This window comes from Mustela nivalis (genome assembly GCF_964662115.1).
Source record: "Mustela nivalis genome assembly, chromosome: 18".
NCBI classification, from domain to species: domain Eukaryota; kingdom Metazoa; phylum Chordata; class Mammalia; order Carnivora; family Mustelidae; genus Mustela; species Mustela nivalis.
The window spans coordinates 40,153,514-40,175,902 of record NC_139037.1 but is presented as its reverse complement, the minus strand read 5'-3'; the positions used below and the strand labels follow the sequence as shown (position 1 = coordinate 40,175,902).

The 22,389-nt window shown below is 49.9% G+C and overlaps 1 protein-coding gene across 1 annotated transcript in view; it reads left to right on the top strand.

The window, feature by feature from the left end:
* The first annotated feature begins 3,066 nt into the window (after window positions 1-3,066).
* The window catches only part of RHPN2 (rhophilin Rho GTPase binding protein 2), a 55,954-nt gene continuing 36,631 nt past the window's right edge, over window positions 3,067-22,389 (top strand). The window contains exons 1-2 of the mRNA XM_082708604.1: window positions 3,067-3,286; window positions 17,028-17,143. Coding sequence (XP_082564730.1) covers window positions 3,218-3,286; window positions 17,028-17,143 — 185 coding nt within the window. The 5' untranslated portion in view covers window positions 3,067-3,217. The remainder of the gene's footprint in view (window positions 3,287-17,027; window positions 17,144-22,389) is intronic.

The window sequence follows — 22,389 nt, the reverse complement described above, 5'->3', positions numbered from 1 at the left end:
AACCTTATGCCTACCTCAGAAATTCTCACTCCAGCTTTTTTGTTATGAACACAGGGGCTCCTTGGCGGGTCTTGTGACACATACCACCAGCAGGGGTGACAAATTGAAGACTAGATGTTACTCTCCTGCTGGGTCAGCAACAACAGTTCTCATTTCCTGATCATAGTGGGATCAGGGATATGGGGTTCAGACCATGGGACCCCCCGCATGAGCCCTGAGAATACTAGAGATATCTGATCACGCATAACCCCAAGGGGTGACTCTTAGGTGGCTAGTGTGGCCTTTTGGGCCTCATAGAAAAGTGCTCCTTTTCCTCTGAGGACACCTAGGAGACAGCATGAATGTGGGCTGGTGTGTTTTTAACATTATGCCTCTTTCTCTTGTTTTTCCTTTTTAATCAAAAAAGCAGCTCAGGAAGGCAATGGTGTCAGGCTATACTAAATAACGGATTATGGGTTTTGCTGTATTCATTTTTTTTTTTTTTTAAATAGAGAGAGTACATGCCTGAGAGGGGAGAGGGGAAGGGCAGAGGGAGAGGGAGAATCCCAAGGAGGCTCCTCCTCAGCGAGTAACCCCACGCAGGGCTCATTCCCATGACCTTGTGGATCATGGATCATGACCTGAGTGGGGGGGGGGGATCATGACCTGAGTGGAAACCAAGGGTTCAATGCTTAACTGATTGAGCCACCCACACATCCCTGTATTCACTTTTTAAAACAAGATCTTATTTATTTATTTGAGAAAGAGAGCATGTGAGCAGGGGAAGGGAAAGGCACAGAGGGAGAAGCAGACTTCCTGCTGAGCGCAGAGGCCCACATGGGGCTCCATCCCAGCACCCTGAGATCATGAACCTGAGCGGAAAGTCAGACACTCCACAATGGAGCCACCCAGTCGCCCCCCTCCCCGTTCAGTTTTATGTGTTATCTCCCCATAGGGCAAGATACCCCTGGTTTCCCACTTATGGTTATGACATAGTTGTGTTTTCAAATCAAGTCTGTTTAAATAAAGTGAGTAAATTTTAAGGAGACTATTAAGTCAGTAATAGCGCAAGTGACACATATATGTGACATATTGTAAAGGCAATTGGGGCTTCAAAGTGGTAGGAGATGACAAAAAACTGAAGGTGATAGGGAATGACTGAAGTCATTGAACCAAAACCGATCTTACCCACTAACAGGGAGTGTGCCCTTGCCCACTTCACTCTGCTGAGTCTTGGTCTTCTCCTGGGTCAAATGAAGATTATTTAATCCTTTTATTGCCAAAGGGTCATGAGAATGAAACATAATCTCTGTGAACTTTCAATGAGTACAGCAGAGGTTCTGTTATTAACTTTATTATTGGTAGTAGTAATAGTACAGATGTAAGAGAAAGTGATCTGCTTCCCTAGGATCCTTGAAACAGAAGAAACTGGCTTTTTTTTTTTTTTAAGATTTTATTTATTTATTTGGCAGACAGAGATCATAAGTAGGCAGAAAGGCTGGCAGAGAGAGATGAGGAAGCATGCTCCCCTCTCAGCAGAGAGCTCGATGTGGGGTTCAATCCCAGGACCCTGGGACCATGACCTGAGCCTAAGGCAGAGGCTTTAACCCACTGAGCCACCGTGTTTTTAAATTCGCAGCAGCACGTGATGCGTTTCCAAGGCAATGGACTTATTACAGGATGACCGACATATGCTGACATTAGGTTAATACTCATTTCTGACCTTAAGAGAGACGGAGAGTTTTTGCATCAGTCAGAGTTTCCTGAACACCTGTGCTAGCCCTGAGCTGGTTAAGACTCTTCAGGTGCCTAGAATTAAAATAGTCCTTTCTGGAAATGCCTTTTCTTGCGCTGCATCTCAGAGTTCTGCAGGCAGTGTTGAGGAGGGTTTTTTTTTTTTTTTGTTTTAGGGTTCTTTTGTTTTTTGTTTTACATTCACTCGATCGTTTGTCCTTGGTTGTTGCCACTATTTGCTTTAAAACTCTTGGGCAATCCCTGATGCACACACTTCGCCCCCCTTCCCCTCCGCCACCCACCTCCTCCCCCCGGTTTTTTTGAAGAGAAGGAAATGGTTGGCTTGTTTTGAAAGTAGATTGTGTTCTGTTCTACCTGCGGCATCCAAGGCGACCGCCAAACACAGCAGCAACTGCGCAAAAGTGTCCCTCGGTTGGGGGAGGGAGGGTTAGGGATTGCAAGACCCCTGTGCGGGGAAGCGTGGCCCCGCGAGCGATGGGGGGGCTTCCAGCTGTTCGCCAGGCATCTGCTCCCGGAGTCCATGGGTCAACGCGGGGTGGTGGGTGGGTGAGAGGGTGGTGTGAACCCAGGGGCCCCCCTTTCACTCCTAAGCTAGGCGCGTCCTAGACCCCAGCCTAAGGGGTGCACTTTCGTCTCAATACTTTCGGCCAGTTCGAGAGAGAGCACGATCTGATCCCATTTTGCAGCTGAGAAAACTGAGGCTTGAAGTGGTAGGTAAAGGAACTCAAGGACATCCGCCCAGTCTCGCGTCACAAGATACTTTCTGTGCACCCACCCCCCCGCCCCCCAGCGCGGTCCGCGACCCCCAGTGGATCTGCCTAGTCTCTGCAGCGAGGGTGGGGGAAGAGTAGGGTTGACCACCACGCCAAAAGGTCTGAGTCACCGAGTAAGGCCCGCAGGGGCGCAGCCAACTGTCCCTCAGGGTCTCCGACTCGGGTCCGGGTCCCCCCGAGCCGGAAGCTGTTCCTGGCCGCTCGGCCTAGGGTCCAGCACTCCCGCCGCGCCTTCTACGTGGCGTTGGGTTTGATCGCAGACCCCGCGGCGTCCGTGCTCCTTCAGGGCGGGGCCGCGACTCCATCCCGGAGCTCCGCGTTTACCCCCGGGGCTCCAGACAAGGGGCCGGGTCCCTAGCTCCGGCCTTGCTGCGGCCTCGGAGACCCCGGGCCCGCCTCTGCGCCACAGGGCTGACACAGCATCGAAGCCCAGATTAGAAATCGAGCGAGGTGCCCAGGGGCTCCAGCTCTCCCCGCCGCAAGCCTGGGACCCGGGGCGCGGCTTCGCCCCGCCAATCCGGAGCCGGGGCGGGGCAGGGGGCGTGGTCTCCGCGGACCCCGCGGGGTCTCCAGAGCTGCTAGCCTGCCCTGGGGCGGGGCTGAAGGGGTGGCCACGCGGGCGGGGCGGGACCGGGCGGATCCCAGAGCCCTCCCGGGCCGACGCGCGGCGGAGCCTCGCTCAGTTCGCCCTCCGCGCCCCTACTGCAAGCATGACCGACGCTCTGCTGCCCGCGGCCCCCCAGGCGCTGGAAAAGGAGAGCGACAGCTACTTTCGGAAGGTGGGCGGCTGCGGGTGGGCGGGGAGCCTACCGAGAGCTCTATATCTGCTGCAGCCAGGCTGTGGAGGGGGTTGCGGGAGCGCGCGGCCGGGGTCGACCAGGCCGGGAGGGGGAGGGGGCGCACTGGCTTGGGGAGGGCGGGGCAGAGGCTCCCGGTGTGGGCTCGGGCGGCAGTGTACCCGGCGGCACAGTGCAGGTGGCTTCCGGGGCTGGGGGCGGGGAGGGGTGCCTGGGGCAGCCCCACGCAGGTGGCGGCGGAGGCTGGGGGCCGGGAGGGGTGCTTGTGGCCGCCCCGGCGGGCAGTCCTACACGACTGGGGAAGGGATCAGTGCCTAGTTTGGGGGACGCCGGTGGCCTTGCGGTGCGTTGGAACCGGAGCCCATCTTTAATCCAAGCTTTTGGCGGGGCGCGGGTGGAGATAGAGGGATCCTCCTCCCCAAGTGGCTTGGCGTTCTCCTTTTGCCTCCAGGACGCTTCCAGTGTACGTTTCTTCCGACTTTTAGAAGGCAGGGGAGATTTTTCGGTGGGAGGTGACCTCCAGCGTTGCCCCCTTTTCTGCCCCAATCGCCTGGGAGGGAGTGCGCGCAGCAGAAGTGAGGGCGCGGCGTCGCCCCTGCTTATTTTATGCCTGAGCCGATTTACCTGATTGTTGGAGAGACCCTCCGTGAGCGCAGGCTCCACGGGAGATTTGTACGCCCTTGCGACCGTCCGCACACCGCCAGCCACCGGCCCTGGGATAACAGCCCGACCACCCAGTCTCCCCAAAACGACCCCAACTCGCAGGATGGGGGCGCTGAGATGCCTGCAGGTGGCCAGGCCTGCTGTACAAAAGATGCTTTCGACCCTGGAGGCACGGTGACACTTTTCCACCCTGCCTCCTTGGAGGTTCTAGCGATTCTAAAAATAGCTTTTGGAGGTTGGCCAGCTTTGACTGGGTAGGTTGAAAGATTGTTGTGTGTGTGTGTGTGTTTTTAATATATAACTCATAGGACAGAAGACTGGAGTTCGTAATTATGAATAGGGAAGTGAAACTGTTTCCCACAGGACAATCAATTCTTAATTGTTAAAAGCCTAATGATCCAGTCGGTAAATGAACTTGGAATCTTTCCTTCTTCCACGTGACACAGCCTTTGGGCTTTTGCTCTTGGGTGAGGAGCAGTAGCCCCAGGGGATGGGCAGGACAGGAGGGGAACTAGAAACAGGTGAGGTTAGAGTGGGGGAAAATTCTTTTTGGTTCAATTGCTTTTAGCATTAAAAAAAAAAAAGTAGTTTTAAGGTATATTTAAGTTCAAAGATGTCATCATGGAATTACAGGATTATAACTTCTAATTATGGGTGGCATTTGGGACAGAGGATCACAGGCCATGGAATTGCAGAAGGAGGTGGGGCCTGGGAATCCCTAGATCTTGGTCCTAAGGCCCCAGAACCTTTCTGTCACCCTGACAAAATTCCCGTGTTGCTTTCAGCAAGTTGCTTTCTCTTCCCGGGACTTCATTGCCTCCCCAAATCGTTTGTTCTGTCAACAGGTGGAAGTCTGGAGCCACAGGAGCATTTGGGGGAAGTGACAGAGGGAGGGGAAGGACAGTGAGGGTTATATCCCCATGTCTTCTGGAACAGGTTTTCCAGGAGATGATGTGCTACGGGAAAGAGAGAGGATGGCCCTGCGGACGGGGGAGCTGAGACAGGTTGCAAGGTTGGGTGTTTCTAGGTGCACTTTCTCTGGTGGTCAGTGGGAGAGAATCGTGGGTGCCAAATACGATGAAACACTGGCTGGTGATTAGAAACATCTCTCTTTTTTTTTCTTTTTAAGATTTTATTTATCCATTTGACAGACAGAGATGACAAGCAGACAGAAAGGCAGGCAGAGAGAGGAAGGGAAGCAGGCTCCCCGCTGACCAGGACCCTGGGACCATGACCCGAGCGGAGCCGAAGGTAGAGGCTTTAACCCACTGAGCCACCCAGGGGCCCCAGAAACATCTCTTTTGAAAAGGAGATCTTATAAGGATCGTTGTGCTGCATCCTACCAGCCCAAAGAGTGTTCTTTGTACCAGAATATTAAAAGGTGTTGACGTTGCACCTTTTCTCAATTGGTGATCTGAGCCAGTTTGACCTGAATGAAAGGTAGATGTGACACAGGTGAAAAGGGGAGGAAGAGCACGTCAGGTAGAGGGAACAGCATGGGTTGAAGGCATGAATCATGAGCACTTGTGAGGGAATCCTCTAGGATGTGGAGCCGTAAGTGGGAACGAGGCTGTTCCAGGCCATGTGTCCTGCTCAGGAAAACAGGGAACCTCAGGGATCCGTTCAGGTGTTTTAAGAAGGACCAGATGTGAAAGGTTCATGTCCGGGAAAGCTGAGTCATCTGTGAGTGGGGGTTAGGGGAGAGGCCCCGGGAGGAGTCGGGGGTTTGGCTCCCTGAAATTTTGGTCATTTCTACCTTGCCTACTCCGATACCATTGATGACTTCTCAGTCAGTTATAATAAAGTGCTGGGTAAACACAGCCTCACCGCCCATCCTAACCGCCAGCCTACACCCCTGACTCAAACCAGGGGTCTAGGCAAGGGATCCCAGTGAGGAGGTAAGAATGCTGAGCGACAGCAGTGGCCGTGGGGGATGGGAAGAGCTAAGGGATGAGATGTGGCGGGGGAAGGTGCTGATGACCCGATGTCTGGCGGATGTCTGGCATAGGTCTCTGGGTGAAAGGGCAGCACCTCCCTGAGGTGGGGGAGCCTGGAGACTGGTGTAGGGCAGGTGGATTTGGGGCCTCCCATGACATATCCAAGTGGTGGTCTCCGGGGGAGTCCACTCTACAGACCTGACACACGTGAGAGCGTGGCTGGAGATGCAGCTTTGTGGCGGTGGGGGCGGGGGGGTGGGTACACACCAGTATGGGAGGCAGTTGGGGTGCTGTGAGAGAGCCCAAGGGAATAATCCTTCCACTTAAGGGACAAGCAAAGGAATGGGAGGCAAGCCAGAAAGGCTGCAGTGTGAAGGAAGCCTAGACAAGAGTCTTTTTTGTGGAGAGGTAGAGTTGACAAATCAGAGAAACACTGGAAGATACTGGATTTAGTTCTCTGGGGGCTTGTTAGCTAATGAGTGGGTAGAGTCAGGGGCAAAAGCCAGTGGGGGGGGGGCAGAGGGGTGAAGGTCAGAGAAGGTGATAGTCAGGGTGGGGGATTAGAGGAGAGGGAAGGAGAGAGGTTCATTTCAGAGTGAGGATGTCTAGAGCCTTTTTAAAGCATGTGGGTAAAGAAGTTCGGGGCCGAGGGCAAGTTGAAGATGTGGAGGAGGAAGGGAACAAGCTATGGAGGGGTCCCAGGAGGTGAGGGGCAGGGCAGGGCAGGGCAGCTGGGAAACAGCTGCTTTGCATCCTGGGTGGGCCCCTGAGACTGGAGATGCCCCCAGGGTGGGCTTCTCCATCCTGTCCTTGGGCTTGGGAGATTTGGGGCACATTCAGAGGATCCAATTAATTGCTACTGAAATCAGGCTTCTCTCTTATCCTATTCTTTATCTTGTCTTTTTTCTCTTCCCTTTTTTCTCAAAAATGCCATTCTGCCCCATTCATTCAGAAAGCATTTCTGGAGTGACAGCTCTGAGCCTGACCCCTGTCAGATGCTGGGGCCGACTCTACTCTCCCTCAGTCTGGCTTCTGTGGCCGTTCGCAATGGGCCTCTTTTCCTGGGGTGCGAGCAGTGCCGGGAGTCAGTGCTTCCTTTGCCCAGATAGCTCCGGCCATGCCTGAATAGGAATCAGCTTCCTTTCTTTACAACAGAGAGCAAAAAGTGTGTTTGGTGGTGGTGGGGTGGGGTGGGGTCCGTGTCCATATTCAGAGCTTCAACTCTGTCATGTGTGACTTGCATACAAAATGCAAACAAATTGCCCAAAAGGTCACTTTGCCAGCAGGGCCCAGACCCCCCTATGTACAAGGCGATCACTGGCAGAGAGGGTGCCTAGTAAATCAGGGTCTTCTTGGGGTTTTGTAGTACTTGGCTGTACAGAGCCTGAGGACATGGACACAGCTTGGCCCCAGGCCACCAGTATAGACTCTGGCCTTCTGGGGCTGGCAGCTGTGGTGGGTGGGAAGGGGGGGTTTTTGACTTAAAAAGAAACAAAACCCACAGAAAACTTTCTGGTCTATGGCAGTGTGTTTCCCTCCTGTCTGGCTTCTTACTGGTTTTTCTTTTTTTCCTTTACATCAATATGTTTACATAGATGTATAAGCTCTATTTACTGTACATTATTTTCTTTTTTTTTAAGATTATATTTATTTATTTGACAGATCACAAGTAGGCAGAAAGGCAAGGAGAGAGGGGGAAGCAGGCTCCCTGCTGAGCAGAGAGCCCAATGCAAGGCTCGATCCCAAGACCCCGAGATCATGACCTGAGCTGAAGGCAGAGGCTTAACCCCCTGAGCCACCCAGGCACCCCTATACATTACTTTCTTAAAAGAGATACCAGTGGAATTGGAGCTTCTTTTTCTCAAACAGATTTTCATGCTTATCTTAATGAAAGTGTGTGGGAGAATAGAAGAAGGCTTGTTCTGGCCTCTAGTTAATGCAGAGAAATCTGAGTTTCCGGGGTTCCGCATCCTGACAGCAGGTCCTGTTTCCGGAAAGTTCTGGGTGCTGTTGTCCTATAACCCGCAGGAAATCCTGTCCGTGGCCAAGAGAAAACCAGCTGGAGAAAACCTTGAGAAAGCTCTTCCCCAGGGCTGTGAAAAGGCCCTAGATGAAAGGTCTTAGCTGCTGTGTGGAAGGAGAGAATCAGGACAAAGTGCAGTATTGTCTGTCCTTATCTCTGCCTCTTCATCCTTTGGGAACACTAATGACCCGAAATGAATTTAGTTCCATTGTTTTCACCCCCGAGCTGGAGGAGAAGTTGTTTCTTGTCCACAGAAACCTCTAGGCTGGACAGGGCCCCAAGGTCCATCATGTCCTGGTTTATGGTCTCTGTTTTCTCTGGGCTTCCTCGAGGCTCAAGGCTCCAGCAGAGAAAGAATTTTTTTTTTCTTTTTTTCCTCACTTTTACCCAGAAACTCCTCCTAGTTCCTGCTCTGCACCATTCATCTTAGTGAAGTGTAATTCTGTGTTAGACACATGTGCACATATAATTATGAGCACACTTGTGTGTGGGGAAGCTTTCTGGGTCTGCAGAGCACATCGGGGTCATGAGGACTCATCAGCTCCACTTTTACTGGGTTGCGAGAACGTTCCTTCAGATGTCTGGATCCATCCCCTTGGAGCCTTGAATCCTTTTCCAGATGGGGAGGCAAGAGGGGTCTGAAAGTTGGTGGTACGGCCCCCTTCCTCCCTCCAACCCCCCCCCCCCCGTGATCTGAGCCAGGTCCTCAAGGCCAGGCTGGCTCCAGGTTCATCGTGGCCTTGGTGAGCGTCTGCCTAGCTTCATAGGTGCACATCAGCAATGCAGATGCTGCGTATGACAACACCTCTTGGGCACCTGGGTGGCTCAGTGGGTTAAGGCTTCTGCCTTCGGCTCAGGTCATGGTCCCAGGGTCCTGGTATCAAGCCCCGCATCGGGAAGCTCAGCAGGAAGCCTGCTTCCTCCTCTCTCTCTGCCTGTCTCTGCTTACTTGCGATCTCTGTCAAATAAATAAATAAAATCTTTAAAAAGAAAAAAAAAAACACCTCTTCACACTGCGGGATCCTGGCCGAAGCGGAATTTCCAGGGTGACTCAGAGAAGAGTCAGCGTGATGGGCTAGCTGTGACACTGTAAATGTCCCTTGTTTCCTGGGGCTATTTGGATGAATCCCAAGACACCACCTGTTGATACCAGGTATTGGCCTTAGCCTTGTCACCACTTCCTTCTCTGGCTCACGTGTGCCAGAATCTTGTGACAGAAAGGCTGCATTGGAGGTGGCCTCAGGGGACATTTGGACAGCAGGTGCAGCCCAGCCATAGGATGGGGTGTCTGGCAGAGTGGTTAGCAAGGGGTACTGGCCGGGAGTGAGATATGCCTGCAGCACCAGGGACAGGGGGAGAGATGATGAGTCCTTCTGGTCTTTCCAGTCAGACCCACATACTTCACTGTGGCCATGTGCCCTTAGCAAGTCCCAGGTTTTGTTGTTGTTTTTTTTTCTCCAAAGATTTTATTTATTTATTTGACAGACAGAGATCACAAGTAGGCAAGGAGGGGTAGGGGGAGTAGGCTTCCTGCCAAGCAGAGAACCCGATGCAGGGCTTGATTCCAGGACCCCGGGATCATGACCTGAGCCGAAGGCAGAGGCTTTAACCCACTGAGCCACCAGGCACCCCAAGTCCCAGGTTTTGATTGAGTCATAAGAGAAAAGGGCAGGTGATCAAGAACTGCAGAAGAAATTTCTTTGTCTCCAGTATTATTTGTGTTATAAAAGTAACATGAATTATTATAATTACAGAAAAAAATAATTATACAGGCACCTGCCTGGCTCAGTTGGAGGAACAAACGACTCTTGATCTTGGGGTTGTGAGTTTGAGCCTCATGTTGGGTGTAGCAATTACTTAAAATAAGTAGACTTTTTTTTTTTTTTAAAGGCAATTACAGAAGTGTACTAATTCACAGACATATACCAGCCCTTACTCCATGCAGACGCACTCCGTAGATAAACGCGGTTGTTTCTGAGTGCATCCTACCGGCTGAAATAAGCAGGTCATTTTTTAGTTGGGACTGAAAATATATTTGATTCGTGGAAATTCTGGTGTTTGTAAAAGCTTTGTTATTCATTGGACTTGTTGAAAAACAACTGTGAGTGGTACACAGGAGGTGCTGGGGAAGATTCATAGAAGAGACTGAAAGCAGCCTTTATTAAAGATTCCGGCAAAGTGTTGATTTCATATTGCGCCCCGCCCCCCACCGCCCAGCCCATGGGAATGGTTGGGGATGCCTCAGAAAAGCAGGTGCTCCTCAATGTGTAGCCCCGACACCCAGCAGAGATCCTGGAAGGGCAGGAAGGCTTTTGAAAAATGCCAGACTTAGGTTTTAATTTTTATGGATATGAAAAATTTGGGTTCTGTTCCTCCAGCCTGCCCTGAATCTCTAGCATGATGAAAAGTTAAATTAGACGTGTGTGTGTGTGTGTCTGTATGTGTGTGTGTGTGTGTGTGTCCTGCTCTTTCGGTGCTTTCTGGTTGACAGCCTCTGGCTAACTCACAAACAATTCTGTTTTCCAGAGTTGGGTGGTTGAGTGGGGAATTGCGTAACTGGGAAGGAGTGAGAAAGGCAGAGAAAATGTCTTTGTGCTGTAGGAGTAGCAAAAAGCACCCTCTTCTACCTAGGAGACCTTGCCCCCAGTCTTATGCCTGACCTGGAGATCCCAGGTTTCATGCTGTGCCTTCAGTTTGCTGCAGAAACATCTCCACATGGAAGCTTTCTCTTTGCCTGGGTGGAAGGACAGCCTGTGCTGGTTTTCTGGGGCGAGGGAAGCCAGGCGCCAGGCACTAACCTGAGCCTGGGTGCGGGGGTGCGTGCGGGAAAAGAAAGACCGTGCTCTGTTCCCTCTGCGTCTGCTACCTGGGTGGCCTGGCCTTTTCTGCCTTCTTCGGGTCCATCTCTGCAGGTGTAGGCTGAGTAGCTTTTCCTTCCTGGCAAATTAAGTGCCTCCAGTTTGCACCTGGGTATGGCTTTTATTTTATTTTTTAAGATTTTATTTATTTATTTGACAGACAGAGATCACAGGTAGGCAGAGAGAGAAGGGGAAGCAGGCTCCCCGCTGAGCAGAGAGACCGATGCAGGATTTGATTCTAGGACCCCGAGATCATGACCCGAGCCAAAGGCAGAGAGGCCTTAACCCACTGAGCCACCCAGGCACCCCTGGGTATTGCTTTTAAATACTTGTTTCCCTGCTGAGCGATGGGACTAGACGCAAAGGGCACTGTCAGGGGGATGTTGACAAAGGGAGTTGTCACTTGAGGTGGATGTATTCTAATTAGGACTCATGAAAGAATTAGTTGCAGATGCCAGAAAAATCCGGTCCAAAATAACACATAAACACACTGTGGTGATCCCTACAATGGAATTCTAGCAATGAGAAGGGGCAGGCCGATGATGAGTGCAGCCATATGGGTGGATCTCAAAGCATGATATTCAGCACGAAGCCGGACACGGAGGAGTCTGTAGTATGTGATTCCATTTATCTGAAGTTCTAGAACAAGCAGAAGACTGTGGTGAGGGAAACCATGGTATTGGTGGCCCTGAGGGGTGATGAAAAAAAAATTTTTTTTTTTTTAATTTATTTGACAGACAGAGATCACAAGTAGGCAGAGAGGCAGGCAGAAAAAGAGAGAGTGGAAGCAGGCTTGCCGCTGAGCAGAGAGCCCGATGCGGGACTCGATCCCAGGACCCTGAGATCATGACGTGAGCTGAAGGCAGACCCACTGAGGTACCCAGGTGCCCCGAAAATGTTCTTTTTGATTGGAGTAGTAGTTACAGAGCTTATATGTTTGTCCAAACTCATTGAACTGTGTATTTAGAATCTATGTGTTTTACTATGTGTAATTTATACCTCAATTTAAAAAGTAGCTAGGGCACGAAAGGGAATGCATTGGCTCCTGTAACTGAGCACTCCAGAGAGAGGAATGTTTCAGGTCTGGCTTGATCTAGGGCTCAAATGTTGCTACTAGACACTCCCCATTGGTGGAAAAGGTCAGTGGGTCCTGATTACCCTTTGTCAGGTGCCCACTGAGTCAATTGCAGGGACCAGGGGCCTTCAGTTTCCAACTGACTAGACATGAGGTCAGTGTTCTTCCTCTTGTAAATGAGTTGGGGGAAGCACTGAGTTACCACCCTTGACTGTCAAGGGCTATGGGGTGGGAGAGTGGGTGTGGGGGGTGGGACCAGGTCACTGTTCCCAAAGGATGCTGAGTGATGCTGGAAGCCACTCAGCAGGGAAGCACCGGAATGGTATCAGGGGTTGGGGGATTGCAGCCAAGCTGTCCTGGCACCCCCCCGTGAATTCCTGCTGCTGGCTGCTTCCTGGCCCATCTTAGTGTGGCAGCAAGCAGGGACATGGGCTTCAGTCCTGCCCACCCCACGTCCCCCCCCCCCCCCCACACCCGTAGACTCTTGAGTAGCTCAGTTAACCTGCAGGCCTCAGAACTGTGGGGTCTCGGCTGCTGTCCCAGCGTCCACACCGGCAGTCTGACTTCTGGGACAAGCCATGTGATGAAGCTGAGGCTTCACTTAGCACACTTGTTTTTCTGGTTGTTGGCTGTGGGACCATCCTTCCAGCATCTTAACACTGGTGCAAAAGCCCACACCTTAGTTGGGAAGGGAACCAGCAGACTCTGGCGGAAAGACTCACTTCCCTGTAGGACTGTGACCCTGCACCTGCCGTTCTCAGTTCCCATGCTAAGCAGGTGTGACAGGTGCTGCCTGGAACTCTGGCACAACCCCTCCAGTTTGCATTTGCTCAATATGCTGTTATTAACCCACCAAGGAGGGAGGCACGGGTGAGGACTATGGGTCCCCACCAGCAGAGAAACGCTGGCTGGAGCCACTGGATAGCTCGCAGCCTCTAGAGATACCAGGGATTCTTTATGGCAGTCTTGCCCAGATTTGCCTCCTGGGGCTCCCTGAAGCTTCCACGTAGTCTTGTGGGTTCCTAGTGTTTCCAGCTGGCCCAGCATTCCTACCTGTCAGTAAGAGGTAATGTCGTTTTGGTTCCAATTACTCAGTCATATCTAATCCTAAGCATTCCTCGGTCTTATCTGGAAACTGACTCCGCATCTGTGGGCCAGCCAGAAATTGGGTAAAGGATAGTGAGCTGGAATGGCTGCTTATCTTAGGTCTGGGAATGTACATAAAGGAATTCGTTATTAAAGCGTCTCTGTAAAATGGAACACAGCTTGGGTGGAGTGTGTGATTTTGAGTTAGATCAGACCATCCCTTCACAGTAATTTTGGAAAGCGTAGAGGAAAGAGGGGAGGCATTATTTTAGAACTTTAATATTCGATTGGCTTCATGTGAAAAGACGTGTCATCTTTTGTCTGCAAAAAGATAGTTTCCCGGTAGTTGTTTTTTTTTTTTAAGATTTATTTATTTATTTGAAAGACAGAGATCACAAGTAGGCAGAGAGAGAGAGAGGAGGAAGCAGGCTCCCTCCTGAGGAGAGAGACTGATGTGGGGCTTAATCCCAGGACCCTGGGATCATGACCTGAGCCAAAGGCAGAGGTTTTAACCCACTGAGCCACCCAGGTGCCCCCTGGTTTTTATTTTAAATCAGAGATCATTGAATGGTTTGAGAGATGTTAGCTGTAAGACCAGTCTAACTCAGATTCTGAATATATGTGTAATTTGAACTTGGGGGTGCTGCCTGGGGGCAGGTGGGCGGTGACTTGCTGACAAGTAAGAATGAGGAATCTTTCTGGAAGGAGGAACATGACTCGTTTCTGATCCTCTGGTCCAAAGGCCACTGATACGGGGAATCCCTGAGAAGATTAGGGCTCTGAATAATTTCTCCCTCCTTGGGGTGGAGGCCACAGGCATGGCTTGGGCAGAGCTGGGGCAGAGTTGAATGGCAGCCGCAGAGAAAGGGCATCTTTAAAACGGAGTGCTGCCTGGCAGCCACCCCGGGGGGTAACCGCAGCCCCCCTCCTTGGGCAGAACCTAGAGATAAGCTTCACAAAGGAATGGAGCCCTCACTCAGATCCTAGGGCTTTTTACCTCCTGGACTGGGAAGCACACTATTAAGTTAAAATGAAACTTTCATTCTGATCTTAAACTTTTTAGAATGGAACATTGCAGTCCAAATACTCTAGGAATAATGAACAGATGACACAGGACAGTGCACTGAAAAAACAACTCATGTGATCAATAATATATGAAAAAAGTTTACCAATAGTAAACGCACATTGGGAGAATAGGATGCTTGTTTTTTGTTGTTGTTGTTGTTGTTGTTGTTTTGTTTTTTTAAAGATTTTATTTATTTATTTGACAGACGGAGGTCACAAGTAGGCAGAGAAGCAGGCAGAGAGAGAGGAGGAAGCAGGCTCCCTGCTGAGCAGAGAGCCCGATGCGGGACCGATGCGGGACCGATGCGGGACCTGATCGCAGGACCCCCGAGATCATGACCTGAGCCGAAGGCAGAGGCTTTAACCTACTGAGCCACCCAGGTGCCCCAGGATGCCTGTTTTTGCATATCAACTTGGCAAAGATTAAAATAATACTTTTCAGGGCCTGCCGAGGTGACGCAGTGGGTTAAGTGCTGACTCTTGGTTTCAGCTCAGGTCGTGATCTTAGGGTCGTGAGATGGAGCCCCACATGGAGCTACATACTCAGCACAGAGTTGGCTTGGGTTTCTCTCTCCGTCTGTCTCTCACCCCCACTCTCTTTCTGTAAAATAAATGAAAAGGATACTTTTCAATTCAAAAATAGAGAGACAACCCCGTTTAAAATGAGCCAGTATCCGAATCTGTATTTCTCCACGGAAGATATACAAGTGGCCGATAAGCACTTGAAAGGACGTTAAACATCATGAACCATCTGGGAAATGCAAATCCAAACCATATAGAGATCTCACACACACTAGGTTGTCTATTAAAAAAATAATAATAACTAGTACTGTTGAGGATATGGATAAATTGGAAACCTCACATACTGTTGGTGGGAATGTAAAATCATATAGCCACTTCGGAAAATAGTTGGAGAGTTCCCCGAATGGTTAGACCCAGCATTAATCTTATGGCATAACAGTTCCACTCCTCGATGTATAGCCAAGAGAAAGGAAAACAAAAATACCCACATAAAAATGTGTACATAGATAAGCAGCCCTATTCATAATAGCCAAAAAGTGAAAATATTCCCAAATGTCTATCAGCTGATGAATGGATAAATTAATGTGGTACATTCTTTTAATGGGGTATTAGTCAGGGACAAACAGGATTAGGGTACTGATACATGGATAAACCTTAAAAAATCATGCTAAGTGAAGGAAGCCCATCTCAAAAGACCATATTTTGTATAATTCCATTTGTATGAAAATGTCCAGAATAAGCAAATCTATAAAGACAGAAAGTAGAGGGGCACCTGGGTGGCTCAGTGGGTTCAGTCTCTGCCTTTGGCTTAGGTCACGATCTCAGGGTCCTGGGATCAAGCCTCGCATCGGGCTCTCTGCTCAGTGGGAAGCCTGCTTCCCCCTACTCTCTCTGCCTGCTGTTCTGTCTACTTGTGATCTCTCTCTCTCTGTGTCAGATAAATAAATAAAATCTTTAAAAAAACAAACAAAAAAGCCAGAAAGTAGATTTGTGGTTGCCTAAGGCTAAGGGGGAAAGGGAGTGCCTTTCTTTCTTGGAGGGTAATTAGGCTGGTGCACCTGAGGTCTTAAAGAAGTTTCTAGGTCTGTACTTTTGCCCAGGAAATATACCTTAAAGAATAAAGTAGAGGGGCTCCTGGGTGGCTCAGTGGGTTAAAGCCTCTGTCTTCAGCTCAGGTCATGATCCCAGGGTTCTGGGATGGAGCCCCGCGTTGGGCTCTCCGCTTGGCAGGAGTTCTGCTTCCTCCTCTCTCTTCTCTCTCTCTCTCTCTCTCTCTCTCTCTCTCTGCCTGCCTCTCTGCCTAATTGTGGTCTCTGTCTGTTAAATAAATAAATAAATAAAATTAAAAAAAAAATAAAGTAAAAAAAAAAAAGAATAAAGTAGAGGTTTATAAAGATTCATCCTTACATATATTGATCAAATAATTATATATAATAGCAGATACATGGGGGCTCCTGGGTGGCTCAGTCAGTTAAGCAGCTGTCTTCAGTTCAGGTAAAGATCTTGGGGTCCTGGGATCGAGCCCCACATCTAGCTCCCTGCTCAGCAGGGAGCCTACTTCTCCCTTTGCCTCTCCCCCTGCTTGTCCTCTCTCTCAAATAAATAAAAAAAATATTTTTTTTTAAAAAAGCAGATAACCTGATAAAAGCAGATAATCTGAATGTCCTACTATAAGGAAATGGTCAGTCTTTTTTTTTTTTAAAGGACCATATTACTCAATCATCAAAGTCTTGGTTTTGAGAAACATTTCATAATAAAGGAAAGTTTCATGCTTTCCTTTCATGTGAGAAATTTAGATAAACGGTACATACCACTGTCAGAAAAGGGTTAATATAGTAGGCTTGAGGCTGTTGTTCTTGGAAGGCCTTCTTGGGAAGGTTGGCCCCTCTCTGGCATCTGGGAACCTGACTCTCCCATTGTTCCCTCCATCCCCTAACTGATAAGGTTTGGCTCACCTCCCCTAGGCCAATGGCACAAACCACATGGGTTAGGAGGAATACCTGCTTTCCTCCTGGGAGTCTAGAATTTGGGTACATTCTAGGCAAGGGTGCTTTTGTGATCAGGCCCCTGTAAAACCACTGGGTGTTGATTTTCTAATGGGCCAACCTGGGTGATGACACACGTTCATGCATTTTTTTTTTTTTTAAGATTTTTTTTATTTATTTGAAAGAGATCACAAGAAGGCAGAAAGGCAGCCCGAGAGAGAGGAGGAAGCAGGCTCCCTGCTGAGCAGAGAGCCCGACATGGGGCTCCATCCCAGGACCCTGGGTTCATGACCTGAGCCGAAGGCAGAGGCTTTAACCCACTGAGCCACCCAGGCGCCCCAATTTTTATTTTCTTTTGATACTTTCCAATATTTTGTGTTCTCCTGTTTTGATGTTACTCTTATTTTCAGAACAGGTTCATTTTTAAAACATTTCTGTTACATTCAGTGTTGTCATTGTCATGTTTAGAGTGGCTGACGTCTGAAGGGTCATCTCTCATTTTTCCTTAGGGTTGCAATCCCCTTGCACAAACTGGCCGGAGCCGACTGCAGAATCAGAGGGCTGCCTTGAACCAGCAGATCCTGAAAGCCGTGCGGATGAGAACAGGAGCAGAAAACCTCCTGAAGTGAGTGACTGCTGGCTTCACTGCCTTGTCAGGGAGCCAGCCTCTCCTGGGACCTAGTCTTCCTGAAACTCTCAGGCTTTCCCAGTTTTCTCTCTAATTCTTGTGTGTGTGTGTGTTTTGTTTTTTTTTTAAACTTTGGGGTCCCCTGCTTGTTGCTGGTGCCTGGAGCCAGCCCCTTCCTTACCTAGAGCTTGATTTTATTCAAGACAAGTATTTTACCCAGCCTGTTTGTGTGATTGGGGGATGGGGGAAGCCAGTGATCACATTCTTTTGTTTTCCCTGCTTTGTATGGGATGTATCTGTCTGTTTTCTCTATTGCCTAGTAGAGAAACGATGCCTCGTCTAGAATCACTGCTTGGTAACTGTCTGCTAGATGTATAAAGGAGAAGAAGGCAGGAGGGAGGGAGTGGAACATTTCTGTTGCCAGTGTCCATCCCTCTAAGGAGAGGCAGGCCCCCATGCAGCCCCATGGCCTTGGAGCTCTGAAGGGAAAATAATTACTTATCAACTTTCGAGCTCAGTGAAAATTCACCTGTGTCCTAGGCAGCTGCAAGCTCCCCCCACATCCTTCAGTGTCAGGCCAGACAGTGTGCCAGCTTCCTCTTGTTTCAAAAGAGGAGAAAAGCCTTTCTTCTTCCTCCAGAGTTCTGGGGGTAACTCTTGTCAGCCCCATGCCGCCTTCTGCACTAGGTGGCCAGCACCGTGCCTGCTGCCTGGCCACGTGAGACAATGCCTCCTATAGCCTCAGAAAGAGATGGGGGGCTCTTTCAGGGACCTGGTACCTACAAACCCAGAGGGAACCTGGAAACCTGGCAGGATATGAATCCTGGGTGTTCCCAGTGGGTCAGCTGGGCCACTGGAAGCCTGTGAGCAAGCACCCAGAGGCTGCTCAGAGACTGTTGGGAAAAACAAATACACCAAACCAGGCTTCCCCTGCTTGTGCCATCTCTCTCTCTTTCTTTCTGGCAGATAAATAAATAAGATCTTTAAAAAAAAATCAAATAAACTTAGGGTAAATTCATTTCTGAATCTTTCTGTATCTGTTCCCTAGGAAAGATGTCTGAGATATAAGTGGGCTAACAGGAAGGTGCAGGACAGTTTGCCTTGCTTTTGTGTTTACAGGATTGGTATGTTTGTTTGTTTTTGAAGATTGAGTTATTTATTTGACAGAGAGAGACAAAGTAAGAGAGGGAGCACAAGCAAGGGGAGTGGGAGAGGGAGAAGCAGGCTTCCCGCTGAGCAAGGAGTCTGATTCAGGCTTGATCCCAAGACCCCAGGATCATGACCTGAGCCAAAGGCAGATGCTTAACCGACTGAGCCATCCAGGCGCCCAGGATTGGTATGTTTGCTTTTGTGCACACAGAGACTTTTTCCAGAAAAGACGAAGGAAGAAGCTCTTCGAGTCAGCTCTTGGGAGCAAGACCAGGAATGGGCATGGAGGTGCCTCTTGTCATGTCCCTCTCTCCAGTGTTTGGATGTTCTTTTACAAAGTGCAGAAATTACTTCTACCCATTTTTATAGTGAGATCCTGCCAGTGCCTGGAGGATAACATCACCAACCACCTAAACCTACCACCAGCTCCCGAACAACCATGCCGTGCCTTGTGTAGGCATCAATACATGTAGGCTAGCAGAGTAATAAGCAAGTCCCGGCGTGGTCAGGGATCTGGAAACCTCTTCTCCAGCTACTTCTGTAACAGGGTAGAAGCTAGGCTGTGACTGGAGGAGACTGTGAACTATTAGGATATTAGGACATTTCACCCTTTTTTTTTTTAAGTTTATTTACTTACTTTTTTTTTTTTTTTTTAAGATTTTATTCATTATTTGACAGACAGAGATTACAAGTAGGCAGAGGGGCAGGCAGAGAGAGGGAGGAAGCAGGCTCCCCGCAGAGTAGAGAGCCCGAAGCAGGGCTTGATCCCAGGACCCTGAGATCATGACCCGAGCCGAAGGCAGAGGATTAACCCACTGAGCCACCCAGGCACCTCTACTTACTTATTTTTAAGTAATTTCTACACCCAACTTGGGCCTCCGACCTACAACCCTGATGATCAAGAGTCACATGCTCCACCGCCTGAGCCAGCCAGGTGCCCCACAACATTTCACCTTTTAAAATGTCTGGTAGGGCACCTGAGTGGCTCAGTTGGTTGAGCAACTGCCTTCAGCTCGGGTCATGATCCCAGAGTCTCAGGATCGAGTCCCGCATCGGGCTCCCAGCTCCACAGGGAGTCTACTTCTCCCTCTGACCTTCTCCCCTCTCATAGCCTCATTCACTCTCACTCTCTCAAATGGATAAATAAAGTCTTTAAATAAAATAAAACGTCTGGCAGTGTCCTTGTCCCCAGAGAAGCCTGGAGCTGGGGACGGTCTGGTGTAGCTTGAGAGAGGCTCCCAGTTTTTAGGAGTGGCAGCCTGGGGCCAGCCGGGCTTGCTGTGCTGGGAAGGCTGCAGATGCGTTCCCCTCTCCCGCGCCAACCCCCTCCATCCTCTCTGGTGTGATTTGTGGTGGCCGGTTTTTGGTTGAGACTTTGATGTGGCTAAGGAGGCAGGCGGACAACCTTGCCTCAGGGACTCCCCAAGAGTGGGATTGCCGTGGATTGCGAGGTTCGTTCAGCCCCTGAATGAATTTGCTGAGCACCTAGGAAGTGGCAGGCCTTGTTTGTGGTGCAAGAGGAGAAGGCTACAGGCCGTGCTTTCACGATGCCTGATCTCCTGTGGGGGGACCTAATCCACAGCAGACAAGTCCAGTCATGTCAGAGGTGATGTTTTCTAGGGCGTCGATGAAAGGGAGATGTGACCGCGTGGCGTAGCCTTAGAAACGGGTCAGTCAGGGGGGGCTCCTCTCTGACCAGGGGCCTTGGCATTTCTAAGGCAGGAACCGGGGTGGTTTGGTCTGTCTTGCTCTTTTAAGGACAGCGGCAAACCCCCTCAGAGCCCCGGTGTTCAAGCTCTTTGTCAGGCTGGCCGTTGTAATTAAGCTGGGAGCGTGGGGGTGGGGTGGGGTTGTTAATGATTTTCGCAGTGACCTCAAAGTTCAAAGTGGTCCTTTCTGGAGAATGTTGTGAGAGAGAACCCTAGAGGTATTTATTAATCTCACTCTGGCAGCACCAACGGTTTCCCGAAAACAAATAAAGTGTTCAGCCAAGACCGGCTCTGGGCCTGTGGTTGTTGCTGGGCGGCTGATTACGTGGCTGTCCCTGCTGCCAGGAGGTAGTTTCTGTCATAAATTGGGTGCTGCTGTCCTGTGTGTGCACCTGTCGGCCTTCAGGTTCTTAGGTGTCCCTCCATGGCCCTCAGATAAAGATAGAGCGTTTTGGAGGGGGGGCACTTGGGTGACTCAGTTGGTTCAGTATCGGACTCTTGGTTTTTTTTTTTTAAGATTTTATTTATTTATTTGATAGAGAGAGATCACAAGTAGATGGAGAGGCAGGCAGAGAGAGAGAGAGAGATGGAAGCAGGCTCCCTGCTGAGCAGAGAGCCTGATGGCGGGGCTCGATCCCAGGACCCTGAGATCTGCTCCCAGTGTACCCCTTTGTACCCCTCCTCTGAGCCGGATCTGCCAAGAGTCCATGAGCTTCCTGGAGTTTGACAGGAAAGAGATCTGATATTTTTTAAACGTACTTTTCTAGGCTAAGCAAGGACATTATTCTCTCTCTTTTCCCAGCACCCTGCCCTCCCTTGAGTAAAGCTGGGGTGGAAATGTGATGCTGTTTCTCTGAAACAGAGATGGTCTTTGTGAGATTTAAAGGATGTTGCCACGATGTTCCATTTTAACTAACTGGCCCTTTGCATAAGGGCCGGCCATTCAGTGTCTCTGGGCTCAGGTTCCCCTCTTGTACTGGTACCTTCTGGGCTGGAGCAGGGCTGGCCCACCGTGAGGCTTACAGGGGCTGAGTGGGCTTGGGAAAGACCGGAGGGGCTGGGCCTAGTGCTATGAGGCAATAGAGAGTGGTGGGGACAGTGGCCAAGTGCAGAGCATGTGCTTTCTCTGCAGGGGCCGCCCGCCGTGTGCCTCAAATGGAGGGGAGGACTGAGTTTCCTAGGGCTGCAGATTTTTATTTTTGTTTTTGTTTTTGCAGAAGAGAAAGATCTGACCTTTTTCTTCCTTTTTTTTTTTTTTTTTTGAATGTTCCAATAGTTAAATTTTAAATATTGGTGCATAGTTCAATGGGAGGTGGGGGGTTGGGAATAACACCCTGAGGACCAAGTGCACAAGCTTTCCCTTGACCTCGAGTTTGTATCCCCTGGGCCAGAGGGTCATGAAGCTCTGGGCCAGGGGCGACAGGGATAGTGTCAGCTGTAGTAAGAGTGACTTGAGGTTAGTGGCTGCTCACATGGTCAGTTCTTACAGAGGCTGGTGTATGTCTATGCTGTGAGGTATGGGAGTCCCCTTGGCCTTTGGGGCCCATAGTAACCTTGAGGCCTGCCTTCCTACCCTGGCTACACTGGGATCAGATGTCCTGACAGATCGGCTGATCTGCTGCCCTCGCTGGTGGCCACAGGAGGCCACCAGGTGGTACTTGCAGGATTTGGGGTCAGATGGATTAAGGTCAAACTGTTCCAGTAAGGTCTATGAAGCTGGTACAAGTCTTTGATGCTTGTCAGTGTGGCTGTTAAAGGTGTGGGGGCAAGGGGGGAGGGACAGCTCTTTTACTGGAAGGCTTGGGAAAAAAAGTTACACTAAAGCAGATGGAGTTATATGGGTCAGCATTCAAAATTCACCTGTATCTTTAAAAGAAAAGACAGACATTAAAGAAATTTTGGACTTGAAGCAAAGAAGCAAGCCATAGTCACATAGAAGCTAATTTTTTTTTTTTTAATAAAGGTTTTGTTTATTTTTTGAAGAAAGAGAAAAATCACAAGTAGGCAGAGAGGTAGGCAGAGATAGAGAGGAAGGGAAGCAGGCTCTCCAGTGAGCAGAGAGCCTGAGGCGGGGCTTGATCCCAGGACCCTGGGATCATGACCTGAGCTGAAGGCAGAGGCTTTAACCCACTGAGCCACCCAGGCGCCCATGTAGGAGCTCATACTTCAGGTGGAAAAGGTCTTAGCAGCTCCAAATTCAGGGAAAGAAGGTGTGGGTGTAGCAGTACCCTCGGGAAATAATTGAATGTAGCTTTCTGTCCCTGTTCACGCTTGTTGGGCTGATCACTCATAGAGTCAGTGGGACGCCTTCTCATTCTTGACTTTCTGCAAGTGTGTGCATTCTCTTTATGAAAAACCCAAAGGAAGAGGCCTTTCCTTGGAGGT